Source organism: Zingiber officinale, chromosome 6A (assembly GCF_018446385.1).
Source record: "Zingiber officinale cultivar Zhangliang chromosome 6A, Zo_v1.1, whole genome shotgun sequence".
In the NCBI taxonomy this organism is placed as follows: Eukaryota; Viridiplantae; Streptophyta; class Magnoliopsida; order Zingiberales; family Zingiberaceae; genus Zingiber; species Zingiber officinale.
The window spans coordinates 106,678,285-106,702,591 of record NC_055997.1 but is presented as its reverse complement, the minus strand read 5'-3'; the positions used below and the strand labels follow the sequence as shown (position 1 = coordinate 106,702,591).

Sequence of the window (24,307 nt, the reverse complement as noted above, 5' to 3'; positions counted from 1 at the left end):
CTCGGCCAGCCAGATCTGGTATGATGCATCACTTGATGTGGGATGAGAAGAGTTGCCCATGAGATAACTTAACTTCTCTCTGGCGTAGATAACTATCTTTAGTGACTGAACCCATTGCAGATAATTATGCTCGTTCAACTTATGGGCAGTAATTTGCAAGGATGAAGCGTCACTTCCGGAAAAAGAAGAGACGGTGACAAAGGTTTTTTCAACCGTAGTCTGAGTGGAAGAATCAGTGGGCATCGTGGTTGTCTTTGGAGGAGAAGAATCACACGTGTTTGTTTATAGAGAAGAAATGCTTTGATACAAGAACAAACAACAACAACAACCAAGCCTTTTCCCACTAGGTGGGGTCGGCTGTATGAATCCTTTTACGCCATTGAGCTCTATCTCCTATTATATCATCATCTATATTTAAATAAATTTTATCTTGTTTTATTGTTTCTAACCAAGTCTTTTTTTGGTCTTCCTCTTCCTCGTTTGATATGCATGTTTATCATAGTTTTACATCGCCTAACTGGAGCATTTATTGGTCGTCTAAGTACATGTCCGTACCATCTTAAACGTGTCTCTCGAAGTTTGTCCTCAATAGATGCAACTTCGACTTTCTCTCTAATGCTCTCATTCCTTATTTTGTCCATCTTCGTATGTCCACACATCCACCTTAACATCCTCATCTCTGCAACTCTCATCTTCTACTCATCTAACATTCAGCTCCATATAACATAGCAGGTCTAACAGCGGTTTTATAGAACTTACCTTTAAGTTTAAGAGGTACTTTACGGTCACATAAAACACCCGACGCTCCCCTCCATTTCATCCATCCTGCTTGTATTCTATGTAAGACATCTCTCTCAATCCCTCCATTATTTTGTAAAAGTGATCCTAAATATTTAAATCTCTCGGTTTCGGGCAACTCGTCCTCTCCTATCTTAACAATTGTTTCATTACTTCTAATATTGCTAAATTTAAATTCTATATATTCTGTCTTTAATCTACTAAGCTTAAAACCTTTCCCTTCTAGTGTTTCCCTCCAAGATTCTAGCTTAGTATTTACTCCTTCACATGTCTCATCTACCAAAATAATATCATCTGCATGTTAGAGTGTATACTAAAAGCCTAGCTTTTGGTATAAACATTTATATAGAAATAAGAATCACATTGGTCAAATGTCTACATTTATGATAAATGTAGTTGCTCAATTAATTTATATTGTAGATAACATGGTGTGTGGTGTCACACACAGAAGATCATGTTATCAGTTCCTTATAAATTATAAACAGTAGCTCACGACCAAGATGGAAAGGAACAAATCATTGGAAAGTTGTAGTGTAATTAGGTATTAGTTTATCTTAACTATATAATTACACTAGTACACTTAGAGTGTATTGAGTAAGACCATTTGAGGTCGTTCCTTTTATACTGACTTTATAAAGGAACAAAGACCTCAGTTATTATGGAAGTGTGTGCTCTTAATCCTAATATAATAACAAGCACATATATTTGATATTTATTTTTTTAATTTGTTAATGGGTGAGATTTAGTTCGATAAATCAATAAGCCCGATAAGTTGGGAAATGATATCACTTATAGTGTGTGTTGTTGATTATAGAAGGAAACTGTGTCCTAGTGATCTAGGTTGAGAATGTCCCTAAGAGGAGCTCATAAGGATTGTCATGTTAAACCCTGCAGTGGACTTAGTCAGATGACGATAAAGTTGAGTGGTACTACTCTTGAGCTAGATATTAATTAAGTGAGTTGTCGGAACTTACTTAATTAGTGGACATTGTTATCTAAACACAGGAGACTAACACACTCATAATAAAAAGGAGCCCAAAATGTAATTTGGGATTGGTGCGTAGTTCAATAATAGTTCTCAGTGGAATGAATTATTGATAAAATTAAGTTGTGTGTTTAAGGCACGGGATGCTTAATTTTATCGGAGACCAAAATCAATTCCTCCTCTCGGTCCCTATCGTAGCCTCTAGTATATAGATTTATACCCACCGATACCCACCTTCTTACCCATCCAACGGGGTCAAGCCAGCTTGGAACCCAAGTAGGCCAGACCAATGGATGAGTTATGTAGTGGTAGGCCAAAGCTTGGGTCCCAAGCTTAGGTGGCCAACCACTAGAATATTAAAAAGGATTTTTATTAAAATTATTTCTTATGTGGATATCATGGTTTAAAAAATTAAAAATTTCCTTTTATAGCTTTCTACAAAAGATTAAGAGAAGAGATTAATCTCTTTCCTTATTTGTAGATTAAAAGGATGGTTTTAATTTTTGGTTAAAACTTTTCTTATTTGTAAATCATCTACATGTTTAAAAGAGAGTTTAAAATTTGAAATCTTTCCTTATTTGTTGATTACAAGGTGGATTTTAAATTTTAAGAAAACTTTCCTTTTTAATCATGTTCATGATTTAAAAGAAAATTTAAAAATTAAATATTCTCTTTTATAAGTTTCTACAAGAGATTAAGAAAAGATTTGATATCTTTCCTTATTTGTAGATTAAAAGAGATTTTAATTTTTAGAGATAACTTTCTTTTTATCCACGTGTTTAAAAGAAAGATTTTAATTTATTAAATTTCCTTTTTATAAACCAATCATGAAGGGATTAAATTATTGGAGAAATTTTATAAATTTCCGGAAACAAATTAGGAAGTTTTAATTCTTGTTTTAATTAAAACTTTCCTTGATTTGGGGCTTGAGGTGGCCGGCCATTGTATTTGAAAAAGAAAAATATTTTCAATTAAATAATTTTTCCTTTTCAATGGAAAAAGAATTAAGAAAATTTTTATTAAATTTTCCTTATTTGCCAAGACCAAGGATTATAAAAGAGGGGATAGAGAAGGCTTCATGATTGATGATCTCTATTCTTTTCCTTCCTCTCCTCTTTGGTTTTGGTGGCCGGCCCTATTTCTCTCCTCTCCTCTTGTTGGCCGAAACTTATCTCTTGGTGAAGCTTTTGTTTGTGGCCGGATCAAGGAAGGAGAAGAAGGAGAGAAAGCAAGCCTCGTTTCTAGTATCCCTTGGAGCATGGTGGTGGTGGTCGAACCTCTTCATCCTAGAAGTTTTGATGGCCGAAATTTGCAAGGAAGAAGAAGGTGCTTGGTGGTTTCTCATCTCGGAAGATCGTTGCCCACACAACGTCCGAGGTTAGAAGAGGAATACGGTAGAAGATCAAGAGGTCTTTCTAGAAGGTATAACTAGTAGTTTTTCCTTTTCCGCATCATACTAGTTATTTATGGAAATAATACCAATACAAGAGGCTTACGTTCTAGTATTTCGAATATGTTTTTCGAAGTTGTATTCTTTTGTTTTATTTTTCCTTGTGATTTGATTGTTCTTTTCGGTTAACCTAAAGTTATTTTAGGAAATTAAATATTAGATTTCTATAAAAGGTTTTGTCTAGTCGGTGGTGGTTGCTCCCATAACCAAGAAGGTCATGTGCCTCGCCACGTCAGTACTGGGAACCAATTATGGAAATTAATATTTAATGGAATTAATAACTTAAGGTGATTTGGGTCGAACGTGTTAAGTTCCGCAGGAGATCCAATTCAAAACCTAAAAGAACAAATAGATTAAGTTTTGGATCAAACGTGTTAAGTTCCGCAGGCGATCCAAAATTTAATTTAAAAGAACACATGGTAGCTAGGAAAAGGTTCAGACCTTTGTACAAAATTTTTGTACAGTGGAACCTCTAGGCTTTCCGAGTAGCAACCAACACTGCAAACAACATGCACCACGGTACTGTGTCTTGAATGTACATAGTGAGTTCGTCCATAATTAGTGTAAAAAGATAGGGACTTAGGGTTGATCCCTGATGTAACCCTATCTTTATTGGAAATGCTTCAGTTCCTCCGCTTAAAGTCTTTACTCTGGTCGTTACATCCTCATACATATCCTTAATTAGTTCAATATATGTTACGCTAGCGCCTCTCTTTTCTAAAATTCTCCATATAATTTCTCTTCGGACTCTATTATAAGTTTTTTCTAAGTCAATGAATACCATGTGTATATCTTGTTTTTGCTCCCGATATTTTTCAATTAATTGTCTAAGGAGATGTATAGCTTCTATTGTCGACCTTCCAAGCATGAACTCAAATTGATTTTCTGTCACTGTGGTCTCCTTCCTTAATCTTTTTTCTATTACTTTTTCCCAAAGTTTCATAGTATGACTCATTAGTTTAATACCCCTATAGTTTGCACAATTTTATATGTCTCCCTTGTTCTTATATAAGGGAACTAGAGTACTTATCCTCCATTGATCAGGCATTCTGTTCGTTTTCAATATCATGTTAAATAATTTTGTAAGTCATTCAATACCTTGTTTCCCTAAGCACTTCCATACCTCTATCGGAATATCATCTGCTTCAACGGCTTTTCCATTGTGCATCTCATTTAAAGTTTTTTTTACTTCTGAAGTTTGAATTCTACGATAAAAATTAAAATTTCTATGCTCATTTGACTTAATTAAATTACCTAAGTTAAGTTGATTACCCAAACCTTCATTAAAAAGTTGATGAAAATACCTCTTCCACCGCTCTTTTATTTCTCCATCATTTACTAATACCCTATTATATTCATCTTTAATACATTTTATTTGGCTAAGATCTCTTGTTTTCCTTTCTCTCACTTTAGCTATTCTATAAATATCTCTTTCCCCTTCTTTTGTATCCAATTTTTGATATAACCGTTCAGAAGTTTCATTTTTTGCTTCACTCACTACTTTCTTAGCTTCTTTCTTGGCTATTGTATATTTTTTTTAAGTTTTCCTCGTTCTTACAAATATATAATTCCTTATAAGCTATTCGTTTTTCCTTCACTTTCTCTTGTACTTTCTCATTCCACCACCAAGATTCTTTACTTAGTAGTGCATGTCCCTTTGACTCATCGAGTACACTCTTAGCTACTATTTTCAACTTTGATACCATCTTATCCCATGTTGTATTAGAGTCATCGTATATTTCATCTAATGCTTGTACTTCTACCTTCTCCTTAAACATATTTTGTTTCCCATCCTTTAACTTCCACCACTTAATTCTAGGAATTGTATATATTTTCTTTCTATTGATACTATGTTTGAGGCATACATCCAACACTACTACCCTATGTTGGGTAGTTAAGCTTTCTCCTAGGATGACTTTGCAATCTTTACAAGTCTTTCTATCCTTCTTCCAAACCATAAGAAAGTCAATTTGCGATTTATTATTCCCACTTTTGAATGTGACTAAGTGTTCTTCTCTTTTCTTAAAAAACGTATTAGCTAATATAAGGTCATATGTTATCGCAAAATCTAATATAGTTTTCCCTTCCTCATTCCTCGTTCCAAACCCATAACTCTCATGTACTCTCTCATATTCCTCATTTTTCACTCCGACATGCCCATTTAGATCACCTCCTATTAAAATCATTTCATTTAGTGGAATATTTTGTAATATTTCATCTAAGTCCTCCCAAAACCTTGATTTGGTTGCTTCATCTAATCTTACTTGTGGTGCATATACGCTAATTATGTTCATAGTTTCTTTCGCCACTATTATCTTAAGGGCTATAATTCTATCCCCTTTTCTAACTACTCCTACAACTTCATCCTTTAACAAATTATCTACAATGATACCCACTCCATTTCTTGCTTTACTCTTTCCAGTGTACCATAACTTAAAACCCAAGTTCTTTATCATTTTTGCCTTCTCACCTATCCATTTTGTCTCTTGTACCCACAAAATACTAATTTTTCTCCTAATCATCATATCTACTACCTCCATTGATTTAACAGTGAGAGTTCCTATATTCCATGTTCCAAATCTTAGATTATTAGTTTTCCTATTATATTTGTTCTTATATAACCTATGGTGTGAGAACTTTTGCCTATTTAACACTACACCCAAGTTCTCATGGAGATGTAGCGGTCTTTGAACTATGCTTTGATACCATGAAAAAATTCTCAAAATTATTCTACCAAAAAATAAATTATTCTCAATCAAATCAATCTCATTGATTATATCTTTTTTCACCCATGATTTGATTGACTTTCCACAAGGAAAGATTTGATTATTTTCTACAAATAGTATTTTGAAACGTTACCTCATACATCTTAGCATTATTATCTTTGTTGCATTAACTTCTTCAACATATTATTTCCTAGCTGGCCAAGACTTTCATCCATAAAGCACCAAAACTGTCAGCTATAGAGCATTATTATCCGTACTGTGCTGGAGTTTAGGTACTTGGATGGAATGATAAAAATTCACTACTGTAGTGCTGATATTGCTTAACGTGTTCAAATGATTTTTACTTGGCTCAACTCTTTCATTTCCCTTCAACTTTGCTTATTTATTTCCAAGAATAAGGCAATTCATAGTCAATTTATAATGCTACATCAATTAACCTAATTAATTTAATAATTATAATTAACTATATACTATATAATTTATTTTTTATTTAATTATTAACTGTGGATATGACTATTTAATCTTAACTTATAAGGCAAACTCTTATATCTACTTATATTTTAGTTTATTAAAACTACATATAATTGACTTGGAAGTATGTAATATTATCGATTAACCAATATTATTTGATTTTATTGGTTAATTATTGCCAATTAATCATATGTTAACTAATTATGAAATATACAAGGCTAACTAACTTTAATTTAACTAGATATTACTTAACCTAATTAATAATTATCTTAGAAATAATAGATATGACTTAATTGCTACTTATAATTTGTAACTTTATAAACCACAATTAATTTTAATTTTATAATTAATGTAAAGTTAATACTATGGTTAATTAATGTTAAATTTCTATGTTATATAAAGTTAATATTAAGTTTAATTATTAGCTTAATCATAAAAATGAATTGATATTGAGGCTATAAGTTATTAGTTGTAGCCTTATCAATCTTAGATCTAGTTGTAAGTTATAACTTATTAACAAAAAATGTGTTACCTTATGACTTATTTTAATCATATCTAATTAATTAATGTAAAGACAACCTTCAATTAATCCCCACTAACACTCATGATCTCTCCCTCCTCCTTGAACCTCATGTCTTTCCCTACCATTAAGTCTTGAATTTCTGCACCTCTCAATGTAGGACAACAGTAATAAAGGACTACCTCATAATTCTTCTTGTCGCTGCACCTACCACGTAACCAAAGCTCTTCTCTTGGTCTTTGTTGTTACTAGATGATGGAGGGCTGGGGTTTGGAGCTACACAAGTGGCTTTTTTTTTTTACGAGTTTGTTATCCGGATATTGTGTCGGTCACAATTGATTGGTGGAATGGGATTTCATAGTATCAACTGAAACAACATGGGATTTAAATCCATGCAGTAGTTTATGATTGACCATATCAAAATTTTGTCAAACATTTCTGTTGTCTTATTATCCTAATTCCTAAGAGGCCCTTGATGATCCCACAATACTCTAAGGGTGTGTTTGGTTCAAGTTATCATACATAATTTTGATTAAGTGATTACTTGGTAATCACATAATCAAAATTACGGGAAATAAAATATAACTTAATGTTATTTGGTTCAACTTAGATAATGCAAAACCCTAATTTAATATTCCTCCTCTTCTTCTGATTTTCACCTGAACCACTGCATCCGCCGAGGAAAAGGAAGAAGAAGTGTACGCCCTCTTCTTCCAATGATCACGAAGAACTGAAGATATTTCATCAAGCTGTCTTGAAGTCGGGCATCACCTCCTACAAAACAGCTCTTTAGGAGAAGATCGGTGAAGAAGTTGTTGGAAACTGCCCACGCAAAGGCAGACAAGAGGGAGTCCATCGTCGCTTACTTACTCCATCTCATGCGGAAATACTCCAAACCATTCAGGAACGAGCTGCCGGATGACGCCGACTTCCAGCAGGTTCCTGTACATCGTCCCCCACCGCCAACTGCACCACCGTCCAAGAGAAAGGTTGGCGCTTGGAGAAGCGAGCTTCGAAGCTTTGTTTGATCAATTTCAAGCAGAGTGGAGTGGAATTAGGCAATGTGCTGGTGCTGCCGAAGGAGTTGAGGTGCCCAATCTGTCAACAGCGCATGTATGGCCCTATTACCATATCTTTCGAGCAGACGTACGAGCGTATGTGCATCAAGAAATAGTTCGGCGATGACCACAGTACTTGTTCCAAGACTCGACGACAGCTTTCTCATCTTTGCCTCACTCCGAATTATTGCGTCAGTGGGCTGATCGTGAGTTGGTGTGAGCAGAATGGAGTCGTGGCTTCGAGCGGTCTGCCATAATCGCTCGATCTCAACTACTAGAGGTTGGCTCTCCGCCGGTGTCATAAACATCCTTCATTCCTGATTGCCATAGCGTCTGCAACATCGGAGAATAAGATGTGGGTGGAGGATAATTTTGGGAATATGTTTTTGTTAACCCTGGAATTGTCAAAAGCCACTCATTTCTAAGGTAATCGGATTCCCCCTTTTGCCGACGTTTTAGTGATATGGCGTGCATCCTTCGTTACTTGGAATTGGTCATTACCTAAACCAAATAGGGTTATCAATGATAACCTTTGAAAGATAACCAAGGTAGGTTATTAACGATAACCTTGAACCAAACACACCCTAGAAGCTTTTCTCCATGTCCGTCATTCACTCTTTGTATTGTTGATGATTACTTCTCCAATATCTTTTTGTTGTTGAATAATAAAATGCTCATCTAATCTTAATCATTTCCTCACATTTCTTATTTTCGATATTATATTATCATATATCCAATTTTAATTCTACTTAACTAGAAATCTTTGTGTTTCTAAATTTTCTCCATGAGTCAAGCTTCAAGTTTAATTTATTTTCATTTTCATCCATCAACACAATATGATATACAAATAAAATACAGCAATAATGTTTGTCTTGAGTGTATAAATGTCCATCTAGTACTAATATGAATAGAGAGATGTTTGTTAATACCCCAAGTAACTCTACCTTATCATACATACATGTTCTTTATCATATTAAAATTTTATTAGATGTATCTTTTTTAAAAACTCACCACAATTTTTTGTAGGAACTCTATCATAACCTTTTCTGTAAGTTGATAAAAATCATATGCAAATGCTTCTTTTCTATATATTTATCCATTAATTTCTTTTTAAATGACTTGCATCTATTATTGTCCAGGCATAAAACCAATGTTATTTTTGAATTTTTTTTGTTTCATCACATGGTAACTCATATGAAAATTATGATGGTAGTACTCATTTACTTAATCCATTTATAAACAATATATGTCATCTGTATTCTTGTCCATTTATACTAGAATTTTTCCCTTCATCCCTCAACCCCTTTGACATTTTAATTCTCAAAACTTTGTTGAATGACTGAGGCATCTAAATTATGCAATGCTTTTTATAGCCAAGTTTTAAACCTTCATGTAGTTGACAACAAGATGCTGCCCCATGTAGGGAGGTGAAAAATCATTAGTAGTTATCTCATGTGTTAGAAAGCTCCTTCATTTATTTCTTGTTGTTTTCTCTATATTACTCTGGTTCATTATACTTGACTAAAGAATCAATAATTTGATTCTGGTTAACTTCATATTCAGGATGCTTGTTTATCTCCTGCAAGAGTGGCAAAGGAGTTTTATCATGCTGCAAGGGATGCTTTACTTTTATACAAAGCTGTTATACCTATTAAGGTATGCGGATCTTCATTTATTGCACAAGTTTGAAGATGAAACCCTTGACTTATCAGAAGTTTCTATGTCTTATGTAAACAACACTTTGTTTTTGATTAACAAATATGATACAAAGTAATTTTCTGGCTTAATAGCATCAATATCATACTTGTTCTATAACTATGAACTTCACATGCATGAATTTATACTAATGATTTTTCTCCTAAAATGAGAATACTATATCCGTACCACTTCAGTTCAGCAGTATCAAAATGTTAGTTCAAACACTAATAGATTACACCTATTCTGCAGCTTTTATTTTTTTGGTATTAAATATGCATTTCTAATTCTACAATGCCAATTCTCTGTCTGTGAAGCTAGGGAAGCAATTGGACAGTATAAGTCAAGTGGCTATTGTTATCTACAATGAGTGCCAGTATTTGTCCGAAGAGGTTCTTGGGCTTGCTTATGAGGTTTGTAAAGTTACATTCTCCAATATTTTTTCATCTGTAATGTTAAGATGCAAGGTTCAGAATTCTCTTCCAATGCCATTTATACTGGACCTAGAATGTTAAATTGATCACAGCTGAAGAAAGACTATTAATTTGAAGCTTAATCTGAATGAGTTTCAAGGACCTGAGAACAAACACTGGATTATTAAAGAAGTTTGAGTTTCAGATTTCAGACTGATCGAAGCTACTCTTTTACACAAAAAAGTGAAAGGGCATATTAAAAAAAACTTGATTGCTAAAGAAGTTTGAAAATTTAGAATGATCTGATCTAGTCATATTTATAGAAATAAGTGAGACGGGCATATTAATTTGCTTCTGAGTGGTCAAATCACATTGCTGATTCACTGAACAAACAATTTTCACTTGTCTCTACTGGATTTTCTTTGGAAATAATCACTACATCATTGTATTCTTTTGCATTGGCTAGATGTGGTCTTGTCCATCATCGAAAATAATTCACAGTTGAGTTTTTTTATTAACAGAAACATATTATTAGTATTCAAAATCCAATTCTTGTTTGAGATGCATGAAACCTTAGGCAAGTTGTATTATGCTTGGGGTTATCAAGACTTGAGATTGTATGTGTATGGAAGATAAGGGTACAGATATTTAGATAGGAGAAAAAGAGTTGCAAATTTTCGAAACCAGCTCAAATGTCATCACTGCACATTCACTTTGTAGGGTCCTGTTTCAGGTGCTTCATTAATATATAAGGTGGTATTTGGTGACATTGTGTCACGCTCCCAATTCTGGAAGTACGAACATGGTCTGTCCACTAGACACTTGGTTGAACTGGCAGTTTTGGTTGTTTCTGACTTTCTGGTGCCAAAACTTGATTCCATGGTTTAATTTCATGCAGATCAGGGGATTCTTCTATTTATTGTGCATTAACTAGCATATTGATTTCCAGTATCGTACAGATTTTCCAAGTGCACTACAGAAACAGGCACTGTTTCTTGATATCGCACTAAATTTTCGTCAAATAGCAGAAAACATCCTGCAAAAACAAGTTCACTTAGTTTCTGTTAGTTTGAGGGAGGTATGCTTTTACAGTTTATTGATTTCATCCAATATCTTGATTGAATCCCTCTGTATCTACCTAAACAGCTATTGTCTTCAGGCTATTGATGGTGCTGATGGCTTTCAGAATACTCACCAACCTCAGCATTATGAATCGGCAAAATTCAGTATAGAGCAGGTAATTGAGTTGCATAATCTATATAATGTAACATGTAGTTCCATATTTTTGAATTATAGGGTCTCTTGTATATACATAAATGTCAAATGTATTTTCTTGTCAGAACTACATAATAATATGCTTGCAGTTATTGAAATGGGTGTGCTTTATGCTGTTATATTTAACTAGATGATCTTGGTCTACCTTGAGAAAGATGTATATGAATCTTCAACCATGATTCTTTCCACCTTTCTGTATTCTATCATGTTGATTTTGGTCTATTGTATAATTTTCATCCAGTGTCCCCTATATGTATTAAAACAGAGGTTGCTTTGAGAAACTCAAAAGTGCTCACGAGGAGAGATGAATATTCAAGTTTGGATATATGTTAACTTGTCAAGGATAGTAACTGATGTGTACAATCCGCAAGTGCACGATTGTCGTCAAGTAATAAAAAGATATAAGCACTAGTGACTCGACTCAATAAATTAGCTAAACGATCGAGATTTGTGAAATTTTTGCACTTAAAGAAATAGAGAAGAGCAAGAGAGAGAGAGAGCGCAAGTAAAGAGAGTTGGTTGAGGAAGCTTGGTTGAGGGAAGCGTTCTAGGAGCTTGATTTCGTTGTGATGCTAATCAATGTATTAAGAATTACTTGTTACCCATCCTCTATCCCTATGCGCATGTAGGAAGTTTAATTCAATACCAACACTATCTCGCAACGATCATGACTGAGTGCTATCTCTATTAGTATCAAATGCTACCGAGTGGAAGTGGTCTCGAAGTCTGGTTAAGGGATACCCTTGTCACTAGGGCCTCCGGTCATACGTTCACTAGAGTACACAAAATACTTGATAACATAGATCTAGAAATAACCCATTAAACCTAATTCAATATTTGTAGAGAATTATCCTCCCTTTTAAGGCGATACTCTAGATGTTTGATTAAAGGGATACCTTTGTCACTAGGGCCCCGGTCATACGATCTAGACATTCGATCAAACATGAGATCTAAACACAAAATCATCATACACACATAAGATCACATGAATACAAGGCATAAACATGTCATATGGATAGGAAATTGGCAAATCCAAATAGTGTACATCAATTACACATCACGACTACTCCTTTGATCCTAGAACAAAGAGATCTACTCCATGACAAGAGGAGATGAATCCAAAGACATTGAAATTGAAAGCTTAAAACCCAATCTAAAGAAAAGAGGGAGAAAAGCTTATCCAAGACGTCGAGAGGTCTTTGGATCAAATTCTATGCTTTCGGAGTTGAAGGAGATGGCGAATACGGCTTCGAATCTTTGATTGGGGCGCGAAAGAGGCGTAGATATGGACCAAGATCAGTCTCCCAAGAGGGAGAGCCTTCCTCCCATTGAAAAGGGGAAGAACTCCCCTTTTATAGAGTAGAGCATGGCCTTAAGCACGACTCGTGCCACGATCGGGGCTTGAAGCTGTTTTGGAATTGTGGCATGACCGTGCCTTTTGACACAACCAAGGTATGAAGCAGCTCGGGTGGAGAAGCATGGCCGTGCCGATTGGCATGACCACCCCTTGATTTGGCTTTGGATGTTTAACACGGTTGTGCCTTTTGCCACGGTCTGACCTTGCTTCAATTCTCGAAATTTGGTACGGTCGTGTGAAATCACTCAGCCTAGGCTTGCTTGTGCTCTGGTGGAATGGCACGGTCGTGCCCCTTTGGCATGGCCGGAGCTTGCTTGCCCACGGTGTGGATCCACGGCCATATGAAACCACACGGCCAAGCTCTGCTCTTCTTCTTGGATCGCTCCAAAGCACATCTCAACTCCGTTTTCACTCTGGCAATGCATCCTATCATCAACAAAGCAAACAAAGATAAGATCTCCTACAAAGGGAATAATTATGCTGAAAATATGATAAGAAGGAGTGAAATAGCATAGAACATACTCAAAGAAAGCAAGTGAATGTGTGTCAAAACATGCATAAAAGTGTATGTAATCTACGCATATCAGTAACTCAAAATCAGAAGCCTTGACTCAGTCCGTATAGAGATGGCATACTGCAGTATCTTACCATATTTATATTTTCCCTCTTCTTCCATGGCATGTCCCTATCCTCACTGGAGGTCTTTTTTGCATGCTTCTTTTTACAGATGTTGCACCTTGGGCAGCGAGGTCGTTTTTTATCGTCTAGTGCATTAGAAACAACATTGCTCCCTAGCATCGTCTAATGCATTAGAAAAAACACTGCTCCCTAGTGCTTCTGTGGAGGCCTACTGGTCCTTGCCTACAATTTATCCTTGAGGAATCATACACATAGTCCATTACAACCATCTTCATCATGGCGGAACTCTTCCTAGCACTTACCCATCATGGCACAACAAGTAGGCAACTTTGATAGTCAATCAATCTTCCAAGAACCTGATATCCTCTTTTCTCTTGATTGCATAGCCTTTGTCATAAACTCATGACTCATGGTAACTTAGAGCTGTTCCTAAAGAAGCCCCTCAAACACCTTGGCACTAAAAGCCTTCCTGATAACCTTACCACCCAATTTACTGGCATATACACTCTTTTAGAATCATTGAGCCCATCTGGAAGTGCTGAGGTAGTGTTGCCCTCACTGGTACTAGACAAGACAAGTTCAAGAGCAATGAGGGCAGGAGGAGGGCTCCTGTAAGCTATCCATTTATCTCTGGTGGTCTTTAGATTTGAACAGAAACGAAGTGTATGAGCTGAATGACTTTGCAAGAAAAGTTAGGTCCAACTTATCGAACCTTCTAAGTTCTGGAAACCAGTGGATATGAATTTGGAAAGTGATCACTAAATCTTGCACTTACATCTGTTCAAATGGAAGTGATGATGAATGCAGATGTTGTACCCTGAGAATAATGTGGAGATGTAATTGAGATATTACAAATCTATCATTTTATTTATTTAGCGCAAGGGCTTTAATAGAATTTTGAAAGAAAGGAGTAAAAAAGAACTTATTCATTCACAGTAGTACAATTTTACAAAAGCAAAAAAAAAAAGGAATAAAGGAGAACACGTTAGAGAATGGTGAGACAAATGAGACCCCTTTGCTTGAGATGTAAGAAAATTAGTATTTGATAACCAAAAGAAAAAAAAAAATTGTAGAGTTTATCTTCGAGGACTAGAACAGTTTCTGTGTAAATCAACCATCCTGGGTAGATATATCATTACATGTGGACTGTATTGAGGAAAATTTGGAATATGAAAGTTATTCCAGTTATGGGTGATATAAATTGAATTAATCATTCATTTTGTAGTTGTTGATTATGACACTTGCACCATCATGCTTGAAATGATTTTTTGATAGAAACTGACCATTCAGTTTGCACCTCCACTTGATCATCTTTATGTGTGTAGTTGATTCTAAAATTGTTCCAACAAATTTTAGTGGATGGTGTGGCTACAGTTGGTAGGGAACTCAGCTTTCGGAAGAAGGTTTACCCGTACATTCATCGCAGAATATTTCTAGATCCCAATTCACCCAATGCCAGATAGTTGCCAAGAGCACAAACCAGAAAACACAATATGCGCCCCTGCCACACCTTCATAACTGTGTTAGGTTTATTCTTTAATGAATACTGTGCCATCTAGGTCTAACTAATTAGGTAACAAAAATATTTGTCTTATTTATGTTGCTTTCTTTGACAAATTTAAAGAGCCAGGTGGTCTCTGTGGCTATGTTTGTACATGTTATTGTGCCAAATTATATAATTATCAAATCTCTGTGGTCCCAATAGATTGTTTTCATTGTCGAGAAAGCACGAATTATGTGGGAGCGATTGTTGCCAGCTTCAACTTACAAGAGAACCATGTGCACAATATTGGATTCTGTCTTTTCTGAAATTGCCAGGGACTTGCTTCTTTTAGATGATTTGGCAGCTGAGGAGACCTTACAGGTTATCTTGCTTGACTCTTGTTATCTTCAGAGGTTTTTTGTTACTCTTGCAGTTAATAAATATCATCAAATTTCCTCATTTTTTTGAAGCTTCAAAGACTGATCCAAATCACAATTGAGAACCTTTCCTCTTTGTTGGAGTCACTTATCATTGATTCAGTTGAAAAACAAAATTTTTTGAATGAGGCTACATGGACTCATTTAGATGAGAAGATTCCATCTTTACCTAAATTCCGCAAGCTTGCAGGTAATCAATTAGACTGAAAGTGGTCAGAAGTTCCTTAACTTGCCCATGTGTTGCATTTATGTAATGTGTGGTGTGCAAAACCTTTTTATAGAATGTTCTTTTTTATTAACTTGTGTGATTTACCTTGCTAGACTTGTATGATATGCCTCTAAAATCAATTACTTTGGTTTGGGAAAGTGGCGAGCTTCTTAGTTGTGGTTTTACATCATGTGAGGTATTCTACTAATCATCCAGTAGTTCCTATTGCTGGTAGTATATATGTGTATTGCATTTTGAAGACATTGCCTATGTATTTGTCTCATGTTTATTTGGCATTTATATTCTTTTGTTGTGTACTTGTATGAGGTCCTTTATATAATTGTATTGCTCCATCTGTTATTTGCATTCAACAGTTTCCTGCTCTGAGCGGGTCATTTTCACTTTGATACAAGTGGGAAGACCTGTATGATTTGTATGTTTGAAATGTCTTAAAGATGCAAGTCTTCCTGGCTGTAACAATGCGTCGCTTGCAAATTGAAACGGTTATCTTCTTCTTGCTCTCTGTGACAAGTTAATATGAAGATTTGATGCAGTTGTTCAATATTGGACCAGTGTCTATTACAAAGAAGTCTTAACCATTTGTTCTGTAATATCCAAAATGGATAGAAAATTCAAAGTCTACATAATTGCCGAAGCTAGATCATTGGACAGAACTTTTTGAACTGGGCACCAAGATAAGGATCACTTTAAAGGTTTATATGAAGGAGATACAGAATTAAGCTTGCAGTTCGTCTAGAATAATGGAAATGGTAAATTATATGTCTTGTCAAGTGCTCAAGGCAGCTTGCAGCAGTTGTGGGTTATGCATGTTCTTTGTGCAAAGGCTATTGCATATCTGAAATAATGTTGATGATTGAGGGTGATTTTTTAAATTTATCAATTGTTATCTGGTCATTATTGTATGAACCTATGATTTATAGGCTATGTAGGGTTTCCTTGCTGACAATTTGAGTTTAGTATAGGGTGTTATGCATTTTGTATGCAGTGAGTAGGTCTTCCCTCATCCATTATAAGCTCAGAATGGCCGCACTAGCCTCTTCATGTCATTCCTTGAGAATATGCTCATGTATTTGTCAAAACGAAAGTGGCAATGCACTCAGATGCTTGAAAGTATTCTGTGGTATTTATGGGGAAGCAAAGCCAATGCAAAGCAGAACAATGGTATTTGCAATAAAGTGCAAGCTGTAGACACCTCAGGGTGATTCTTGGACAGCAAACTTTGTTTTATCTTTTTTTTTTTGTTGTTGATCATAATTCTCTTGTTGGAAGAACTTCAATGTCAAACAATCTTGATAATAATCGAAAGACCTTCAAACTAAACCTATGAATCCTTGGATGCCATATATTTTAAGCTGGAAAAAAATATTCCATACAGCTACATATTACTAAAAATTTATTGGGCAATATGAAGTGTTCCAACTTTAGCTGTTTAATAGTTAACAACAATGTTTATTTCCTATCTCTGGTTACTTTGAAAATTCTAAATGCGAATAGTGATGCATATCTTCTTGCATTTGTAGAAATTTATTGCAAAATATTCTTTTTATCTGCAGATCGAAAATTTTGTCAAAGCAATATTTGCAGATTCTCCCTTAAGAAAGGAGTGCTTGCAGAGAATAAGAAATGCAAGTGATTAGCTGATGCATCATTTTCACTAACTCTTTGTTTAAAGGTAAGTCTCCCTTGTTCAAAGAATTTAATTTGATCAGCTATTTCTTCTTCGTTTTTTTCCTATTGTTATTGGCTCGATAAACAAGATAAAATTTATTTAAATATAGATGATGATATAATAGGAGATAGAGTTCAATGACGTAAAAGGATTCGTACAGCCGACCCCACCTAGTGGGAAAATGCTTGGTTGTTGTTGTTATTGGCTCGATCAGCAAGGGGTAAAAACGAGATGAAAGGGAACATTATTCAAATGTATGGCGATATGCTCAGTGGGGATTAGATTTATGTAGCCAGCCTAAAATAGTAGCGACAAAAGTGGCTCAAATTTGAAGATGGTAGCATAATGAATACCTGTTTCCACTAACTCTTTATCCAAACTTAAGTCACCTCTTGGTATAAAGAATGCGTTTATACTTTGTTATTGGTTAACTATCGTTAGAGGTTTATGCTTGCTACTGTGGATATTATATTTTAAAAATTTTCGTGCATTTCTCAAAGTGATTGCTGATTTGAAAAGGGAACTCTTGCTTGAAGAAATCTTTTAGCATAGTTGGCTTTCAATATAAAATTTTGAATTTATGATTTTAACACCTTTGAGGTGCATGGTCTTCCTTCTATAATTAGGCACGTGTTATGTCGAGTTCATTTAGTTTTTTTTTTTTTGTTGTTGACTTTTGTTTGGCTTCTAGCTACCCCTTAGTATGCTGCTATGCTAATTGATTCAGTTTGACTGACTAGAGAAACTGAAAATTCTTAAACATTGAAACATGCTTGAACCAATCTATATATTAGGGTTTAAAATTATCTACATCTATATCACATACTTCATGTTCTTTAGAAGTCTTCAGGATTATTTTTTAAGATTCTATCATCTAAAAGCACTCGTCTTCTCTTTTGGCATATGAATGGTGCCCAATTGGATTTCAATGTCGCAGTTTAATTATCTATTCCACACTTGGAAATATTGTTATTTCCTTTGCTTCCTTACTGTACTTGGTAGTGCACATTGTTTCAATATTGGAAGCGCGAATCCTGCCTTGAAGAACATTTTGCATCAGCTATAACATGTATTTTGTTGCCTCTGTAAATGATTGCTCGTTGGGGGAGTCAAGAAACCAAACACATCGTTCATGTGCAGCAATCAATAAATCGATAATTCACTTAATACTTGTGTTTGGGATTCACTGTATAATATTTGCTTTGACAGGAAATCTTAGCTCAGCCGTAGTAGCCAGGTGGTGGCTCCAATGGAGTTCAGATTTGTGAAGTTTCTGGATCCTTGTGCCAAGGTTTCCATGGACATGTTGCTGATCTGTAGCCTCTTTGCATCCTAACATCCTGGCAAACTGGATCGACTCGACGACATGATTTTTCACTTGTCCAGAATGCTTATTTTCGTTTCCTGAGAACGCGCATTTGCATGATCAATTTTGTTATCATTAGGTTTCACTCTGTTCTTCATGTCTATGATTGTCTTGAAGCATGTATCGAACTTATTAATATTCTTTCAGGTACTTTTGTTTAACTTGTCGAATCATGTGACTAAATGACTGATGATGCCCCTATGAGAGATTAAATTGTGAATGATTGTCCATGATCTGATAATTACATTCATGAGGTTTTACATGTCTACAGCGTGTGCAGAAATGCAAGAGCGATTTGGGAGGCCAAGCAGGTCTGGTTAAGTAGGACAATGTGTTAATGTTTTATCATTGTAATTTTTTGTTTTCAATAAAGTTGTGAATTGGGTTAATAGAAGTTGGGTGTCATCTCTATTGTTGGATGGGGCAAGCCAACCAAGTTTGTTGGATTACTAACTGGTTGGGTGTATCTGGCAAGCATGTTGGACCAGATGAGTTAAGCTAGGCGGATGAGGTAAACCAATTGGGTCGATTGAGATTGAAATTAAGGTGGACAAATTGATTAAGTCCAACTAAGCAACTAGTTAAGCGAATCAAGCCAATCTATGAATGAACGCAGTCAGATATGCTAGACATGTCAAGTAGACCAAATGTGTATCATGTTGATGAACGTATTTACCAATGGTATTATTTTTATTATTATATCTAGAAATGAGAGGTATTATTTTGAATTAATTAATTTAAAATATGTATGAGGATATTACAGTGACGAGTGAAAACTTCATACGAATTATTCAAAGCGTTTATTGACAAGAGTGAAAACTTCATATATTTTCTATAAATATAGGGTTATATTAATGATACGTGAAGGAGTAAATACTAAATTTGAATCATGGTGAGAAATGCTAAAAGTGAGATTTTAGACATAGTTGAGTAAAAATAGAATGTATGTGATTTAAATTTAACAATATTAAACATAATGATGTAATTATTAAGATAGCATATGTCAAGTTGTCTATAAGAGTTTTAAGTATTTAGGATTATTTTTATAAAAGTATGAAAAGATTGAGAAATATGTCTTATATAAAATACAAGCGAGATTGTTGAGATGAAGGAGAGCGTCAAGTGTTCTTTGTAATCGTAAAATACCTATAAAATTTAAAGGAAAATTTTATAAAATATTGGTTAGACTTGCTATGTTACATGGAATTTAATGTTCGGCTATGACTCGAGCACATGAACAAAAAAAATGAGTATTGTAGAGATAAGGATGTTAAGATAAATATACGGATATATAAGGATGAATATGTTAAAAAATAAAAATATTAAAGAGAAAGTGGGAGTTCTACGTATTAAAGAAAAACTCAGATATTTTTAAGATGATATGATCATGTATTTAAACGATCAATAAATACTCTAATTAGATAATTTAAAATTATAAATATAAATATCAAACGAGGAAAATTAAAAAAAAAACAATTTGGTTAGCCATCATAATGGGAGTATTATTGTATAGTAATACCATTTTACTTGCATTCTATCTACTAAACACCTAAATATATATTACAATAATAATTTATTTATTTTTATAGCCGACTCTAAAACCCGATTTTTTTAAAATTATCCCATTTAAATTTATTTTTTTATTATTATTTTAAATATTTTATCACTACGAGCACTATACAATAATATAATTAGAAGGCTATGATGAGGTTTGGTCGGTCCAAGTACACATTGGAATAGTCAACCTGACCAGCCCATAAATTTATGAAAATTCTTCCTCCAATAGCAGAACAACTCACGAAACCAAACAGACGCGTGCCATTAAACAATAGGGCGAACGGTCCCTCTCCTTCATTTTGTTCCACTTGGTGCTTCTTCTACATTTCCTCGCAGCCGACACCCCCCCACGGATCTTGGCACTTGGCAGCCACCGTCCGCCTCGATTCGTTCCCCCGACACCACGCAATCGCGTTGCGCTTGCGAAGAAATCGACCCTTCCCTTTCTTCTTCTCCAAGTATTCTTCCTCTTGACGATACTTCGACTTGAAGGATTCGACTCAAATTAGCCTGGGATTCATTCTTCATTGGTGCAGACTCGATCTTCGTGGAGGAGGAAGAGGGTCCCTGAATCGAGCCTTCGCGGGGATAAAGTTTTCGCCTTGTTCCCTTTTCTGAAATTTCTGTGAAGCTTTTAGGTGCTGCAGGTATATATTTTATTGATCCCTAAGGCGCTTCTGGTAAATCTTCTCTCCATATGCAATTGATGGTCGTTTTGGTTGATTAGAGAAGGAAAGGTGGAATCTTTGCCGCAGGATTGGGATTCTGTAGCTCCTTGAGTATTTAGAACCCTCTCCTTTCTCCTGAGTTTACAAAGCGCTAGGAGAAATCCACTTCAAAGCATAAGTTTTCGTTCCTCTTCCTTAGAAAAGAAGAAAAGATTCTACTTTATAAGTGGAAATGGGTAAGCCTACTGCAAAGAAAACCAAGAATTCAGGAAGTAAAACTACTGATCCCAAATCGAAGCATAACAAATCCAGGGAGCTGAGTCCTAGAGTCTTCCATGAAGATAATGCAGTCTTTGTGGATATGGCGAAAGATCTGAAAGAGGAGGGCAACAAATTGTTCCATGCAAGGGACTATGAAGGAGCTCTAGTCAAGTATGAAAATGCTATTAAGCTGCTTCCAAAAAACCATACCGACGAAGTGTACCTCCACTATAACAAGGCTGCTTGTTATATGCAGTTGATCCCGGCGGACTATCCCCGAGCAATTATGGAGTGCAATCTAGCTCTCGAGACATCACCAAAGCACACCAAAGCACTACTTAGAAAGGCTAGGTGCCATGAGGCCTTGAATCAATTGGAATTAGCATGTAAAGATATTGAGCTTGCTTTGAGTTGGGAGCCAAATAACCAGATTGCATTGGGCTTATCTCAGAGGGTAAAGAAAGCAATAGAGACAAACGGTACCATGTTGGATGGTAATGCAGTTCTTTCACCTCCAGATGTTGCAGTAGTTGGTTCAAAGAAGAATAGGAAGAAGAGTCGAAAAGCACAGAAGGCATCTGAGGAAATGAAGCATGCTGAAATGCAGGAAGAACCTGTGAAAGGAGTGAAGTTAGTGTTTGGGGATGACATAAGATGGGTCCAAATACCTACTAATTGTAGTTTGTTGCATCTGAGAGAGACTGTAGGTAAAAAGTTTCCAAATCTGAAGGCCGTCCTTATCAAGTACAAGGACAAGGAGGGTGACTTGGTGACAATCACAGCTTCTGAAGAGCTAAGGTGGGCTGAAGAATCTGCAGACCCTCAGGGTTCAGTAAAGCTGTATCTGACAGAAGTTAGTCCTGAGCATGAGCCTTGGCTGGAGGATGCTGATTCTAGTTCTTCTTTGAAAGGTTATGGAAGGAATCATAATATTTCAGAAAATGGAAGCATCAAGAACGAGGAAGCGAAAACCTTGCCTCGTTATATTGATGACTGGATTGTGCAATTTGCTCACTTGTTTAAGAATCAACTAGGTCTTAGTTCTGATGCATATCTCAATCTTCACGAGCTTGGTATGAAAATGTATCATGAAGCAATAGAAGATACTGTCACCACTGAAGAAGCACAAGGAATTTTTAAAATTGCTGAGGGGAAATTTCAGGAAATGGTTGCACTTGCCTTGTTCAATTGGGGAAATGTTCATATATGTCGAGCAAGGAAAAGGTTGTTCTTGTCAGAAAATGCCTCCAAGGAATCAATGCTAGAAAGGGTCAAAGATGCATACAAGTGGGCAAAGTCTGAATATACTAAGGCTGGAAACCGATATGAAGAATCCTTAAAAATCAAACCTGACTTCTATGAAGGTCTTATTGCACTTGCTCAGCAACAATTTGAGCAAGCAAGGCTTTCTTGGTATTATTCGATTGGAAGCAACATTGAACCAGACAATTGGCCTTCAGCAGAAATATTTGGTTTATTCAATGATGCTGAGGATAACATGGAGAAGGGTGTGATAATGTGGGAGAAGATGAAAGAACAGCAATCAGTGGACCAAGGAAAAAGCCTCTTGGAGACGATGGGCCTGGATGGTTATTTCAAAGAGCTCTCAGTGGATGAAGCAAAGGACCATACTTCTAAGATGAGATCTCAGATAAACATACTATGGGGTACTATCCTCTATGAGCGATCTGTTGTGGAATTCAAAATGAGACTTCCTACTTGGGAAGAATATCTCATGTCAGCGGTCGAAAAATTTGAACTCGCAGGAGTTCCCTCCAGTGATATCACTGTTACTGTAAAAAACCACTATGCTAACAATAGTGCTCAAGAAGGTAAAAATCTGTTTCATGTCAACTTCATGCATCCTTTTCATTTTCCTTAATCAAGTACATTAAACATAAAATACCTTTTACAATATAATATTCTATCATCCCACAAAGGAAGCCCATTTATGCAAACTGCCTCGAGCTTGGGTTGTTGATTCATACTTATTTTATCTATATTTTCTTCACAGAATGCGTAACATCCTTTGTTTTTCTCTTGAGACACAGTATTGTAAATTTATTTGGAAGGTTGTGGTAGTTCCAACAATTTAGGTTAGCTTCATAGTTAAATCTAATCAATTTAGCATGTCAAAATATGTAGCTCATTGATCATCTTTAAACATACTCATCCAATCTTAACCAATTTTATTTCTTTTTATCATATGATGGGGCTACATGTTTAAAAGGGTTTTCTAATGTCAGTTTGCACTCTATTATCTGCTTTTCAGCTCTGACCAAGTTCGCTGCAATTCATTCATCTAGATGTTGCTAAAGTTGTTTGACTAATCACTTATTCCAAAAGGTTAATCTGTCAGCAAAGGATCCAATTTGCATATTTGTACTTCTGCTATCCCGACATGTACGGGTGGGCTTATTGAATTTTATTGGCTGGAATCTAACACATACAAGATTGAATTTGTTAAAGTTTGGGTCTCAGTTCTGATGCATATCTAACCATTTCTAAATTTAAAGAGACCTCAATGAACTTTGACAAAATACATGTGCATCATTGTGAGCTAAAAATACTCTTCAGGCACTTAAAAATGTCATCTAGATGCCCTTTTTACATGCTTTCTACGCTATGGTTAAAGTTAATGAATTGCTTTTTGGTTTCCAGGTCTGGCCTTCAAGATTGATGAGATAGTTCAGGCATGGAATGATATGTATGATGCTAAAAAATGGATGACTGATGCCCCTTCTTTTCGGCTTGAACCATTGTTTCGACGGAGAATTCCTAATTTGCATCATATGCTGGCAAGTGCATGATACCTTCTCTTAACTCTATTGTCTGGGGGGAACACAAATAATTTTTTTTTTTTGCTTGTTGTGTAGCTTTATATTTTGATTGGTTATAGATCATTTTTTTAAAATGTATTTATGGATTACAGACTCATTATAACTTGCTGCTACCTTTTGTACTCTTCTTTTCACATGTCTCTTTTCAGTTGTAAAATACCAAGCAATTTCTTAGTTTTGTGTGATTCACCTTCTCACATCTATTATGTGTTTGGTAAGAAGGAATAAGACCTGAACTGAAATTGTCATTCCAAATTTAACTCAATTCCTTGTTTCGATGTATAATTTGAGTGGGAATGGTCATTTTGTGGAATGGCAATTCCATTCTAGGGAGTGGAATATGTTTTGAAGATTTGTTCATACAAGAAAGCAATTGAGGTGAGGATCTGATTAAAAAAGGGTGAGTAGGC

General features: G+C 35.5%; 2 protein-coding genes across 3 annotated transcripts in view; both read left to right on the top strand.

The window, feature by feature from the left end:
• The window catches only part of LOC121997286 (centromere/kinetochore protein zw10 homolog), a 30,430-nt gene extending 11,597 nt beyond the window's left edge, over positions 1-18,833 (top strand). The window contains exons 7-15 of the mRNA XM_042551631.1: positions 9,572-9,664; positions 10,021-10,116; positions 11,066-11,194; positions 11,276-11,353; positions 15,093-15,251; positions 15,341-15,497; positions 15,629-15,711; positions 17,090-17,208; positions 18,415-18,833. Of these exons, the coding sequence (XP_042407565.1) occupies positions 9,572-9,664; positions 10,021-10,116; positions 11,066-11,194; positions 11,276-11,353; positions 15,093-15,251; positions 15,341-15,497; positions 15,629-15,711; positions 17,090-17,173 (879 nt within the window). The 3' untranslated portion in view covers positions 17,174-17,208; positions 18,415-18,833. The remainder of the gene's footprint in view (positions 1-9,571; positions 9,665-10,020; positions 10,117-11,065; positions 11,195-11,275; positions 11,354-15,092; positions 15,252-15,340; positions 15,498-15,628; positions 15,712-17,089; positions 17,209-18,414) is intronic.
• Positions 18,834-20,445: 1,612 nt separating this feature from the next.
• LOC121997285 (protein PHOX1-like) lies at positions 20,446-24,086 on the top strand. 2 transcript variants are annotated; one of them, XM_042551629.1, is made up of 3 exons: positions 20,446-20,775; positions 20,856-22,889; positions 23,719-24,086. In XM_042551629.1, exons 2-3 carry the CDS (start codon positions 21,029-21,031, stop codon positions 23,865-23,867), a joined length of 2,010 nt encoding a protein of 669 aa, XP_042407563.1. In that variant the 5' UTR covers positions 20,446-20,775; positions 20,856-21,028; the 3' UTR covers positions 23,868-24,086. The 2 variants fall into 2 exon arrangements, with proteins under 2 accessions (XP_042407563.1, XP_042407564.1); XM_042551630.1 differs by lacking the exon at positions 20,446-20,775 and having other exon boundaries at positions 21,089-21,228; positions 21,314-22,889.
• Positions 24,087-24,307: the final 221 nt, after the last annotated feature.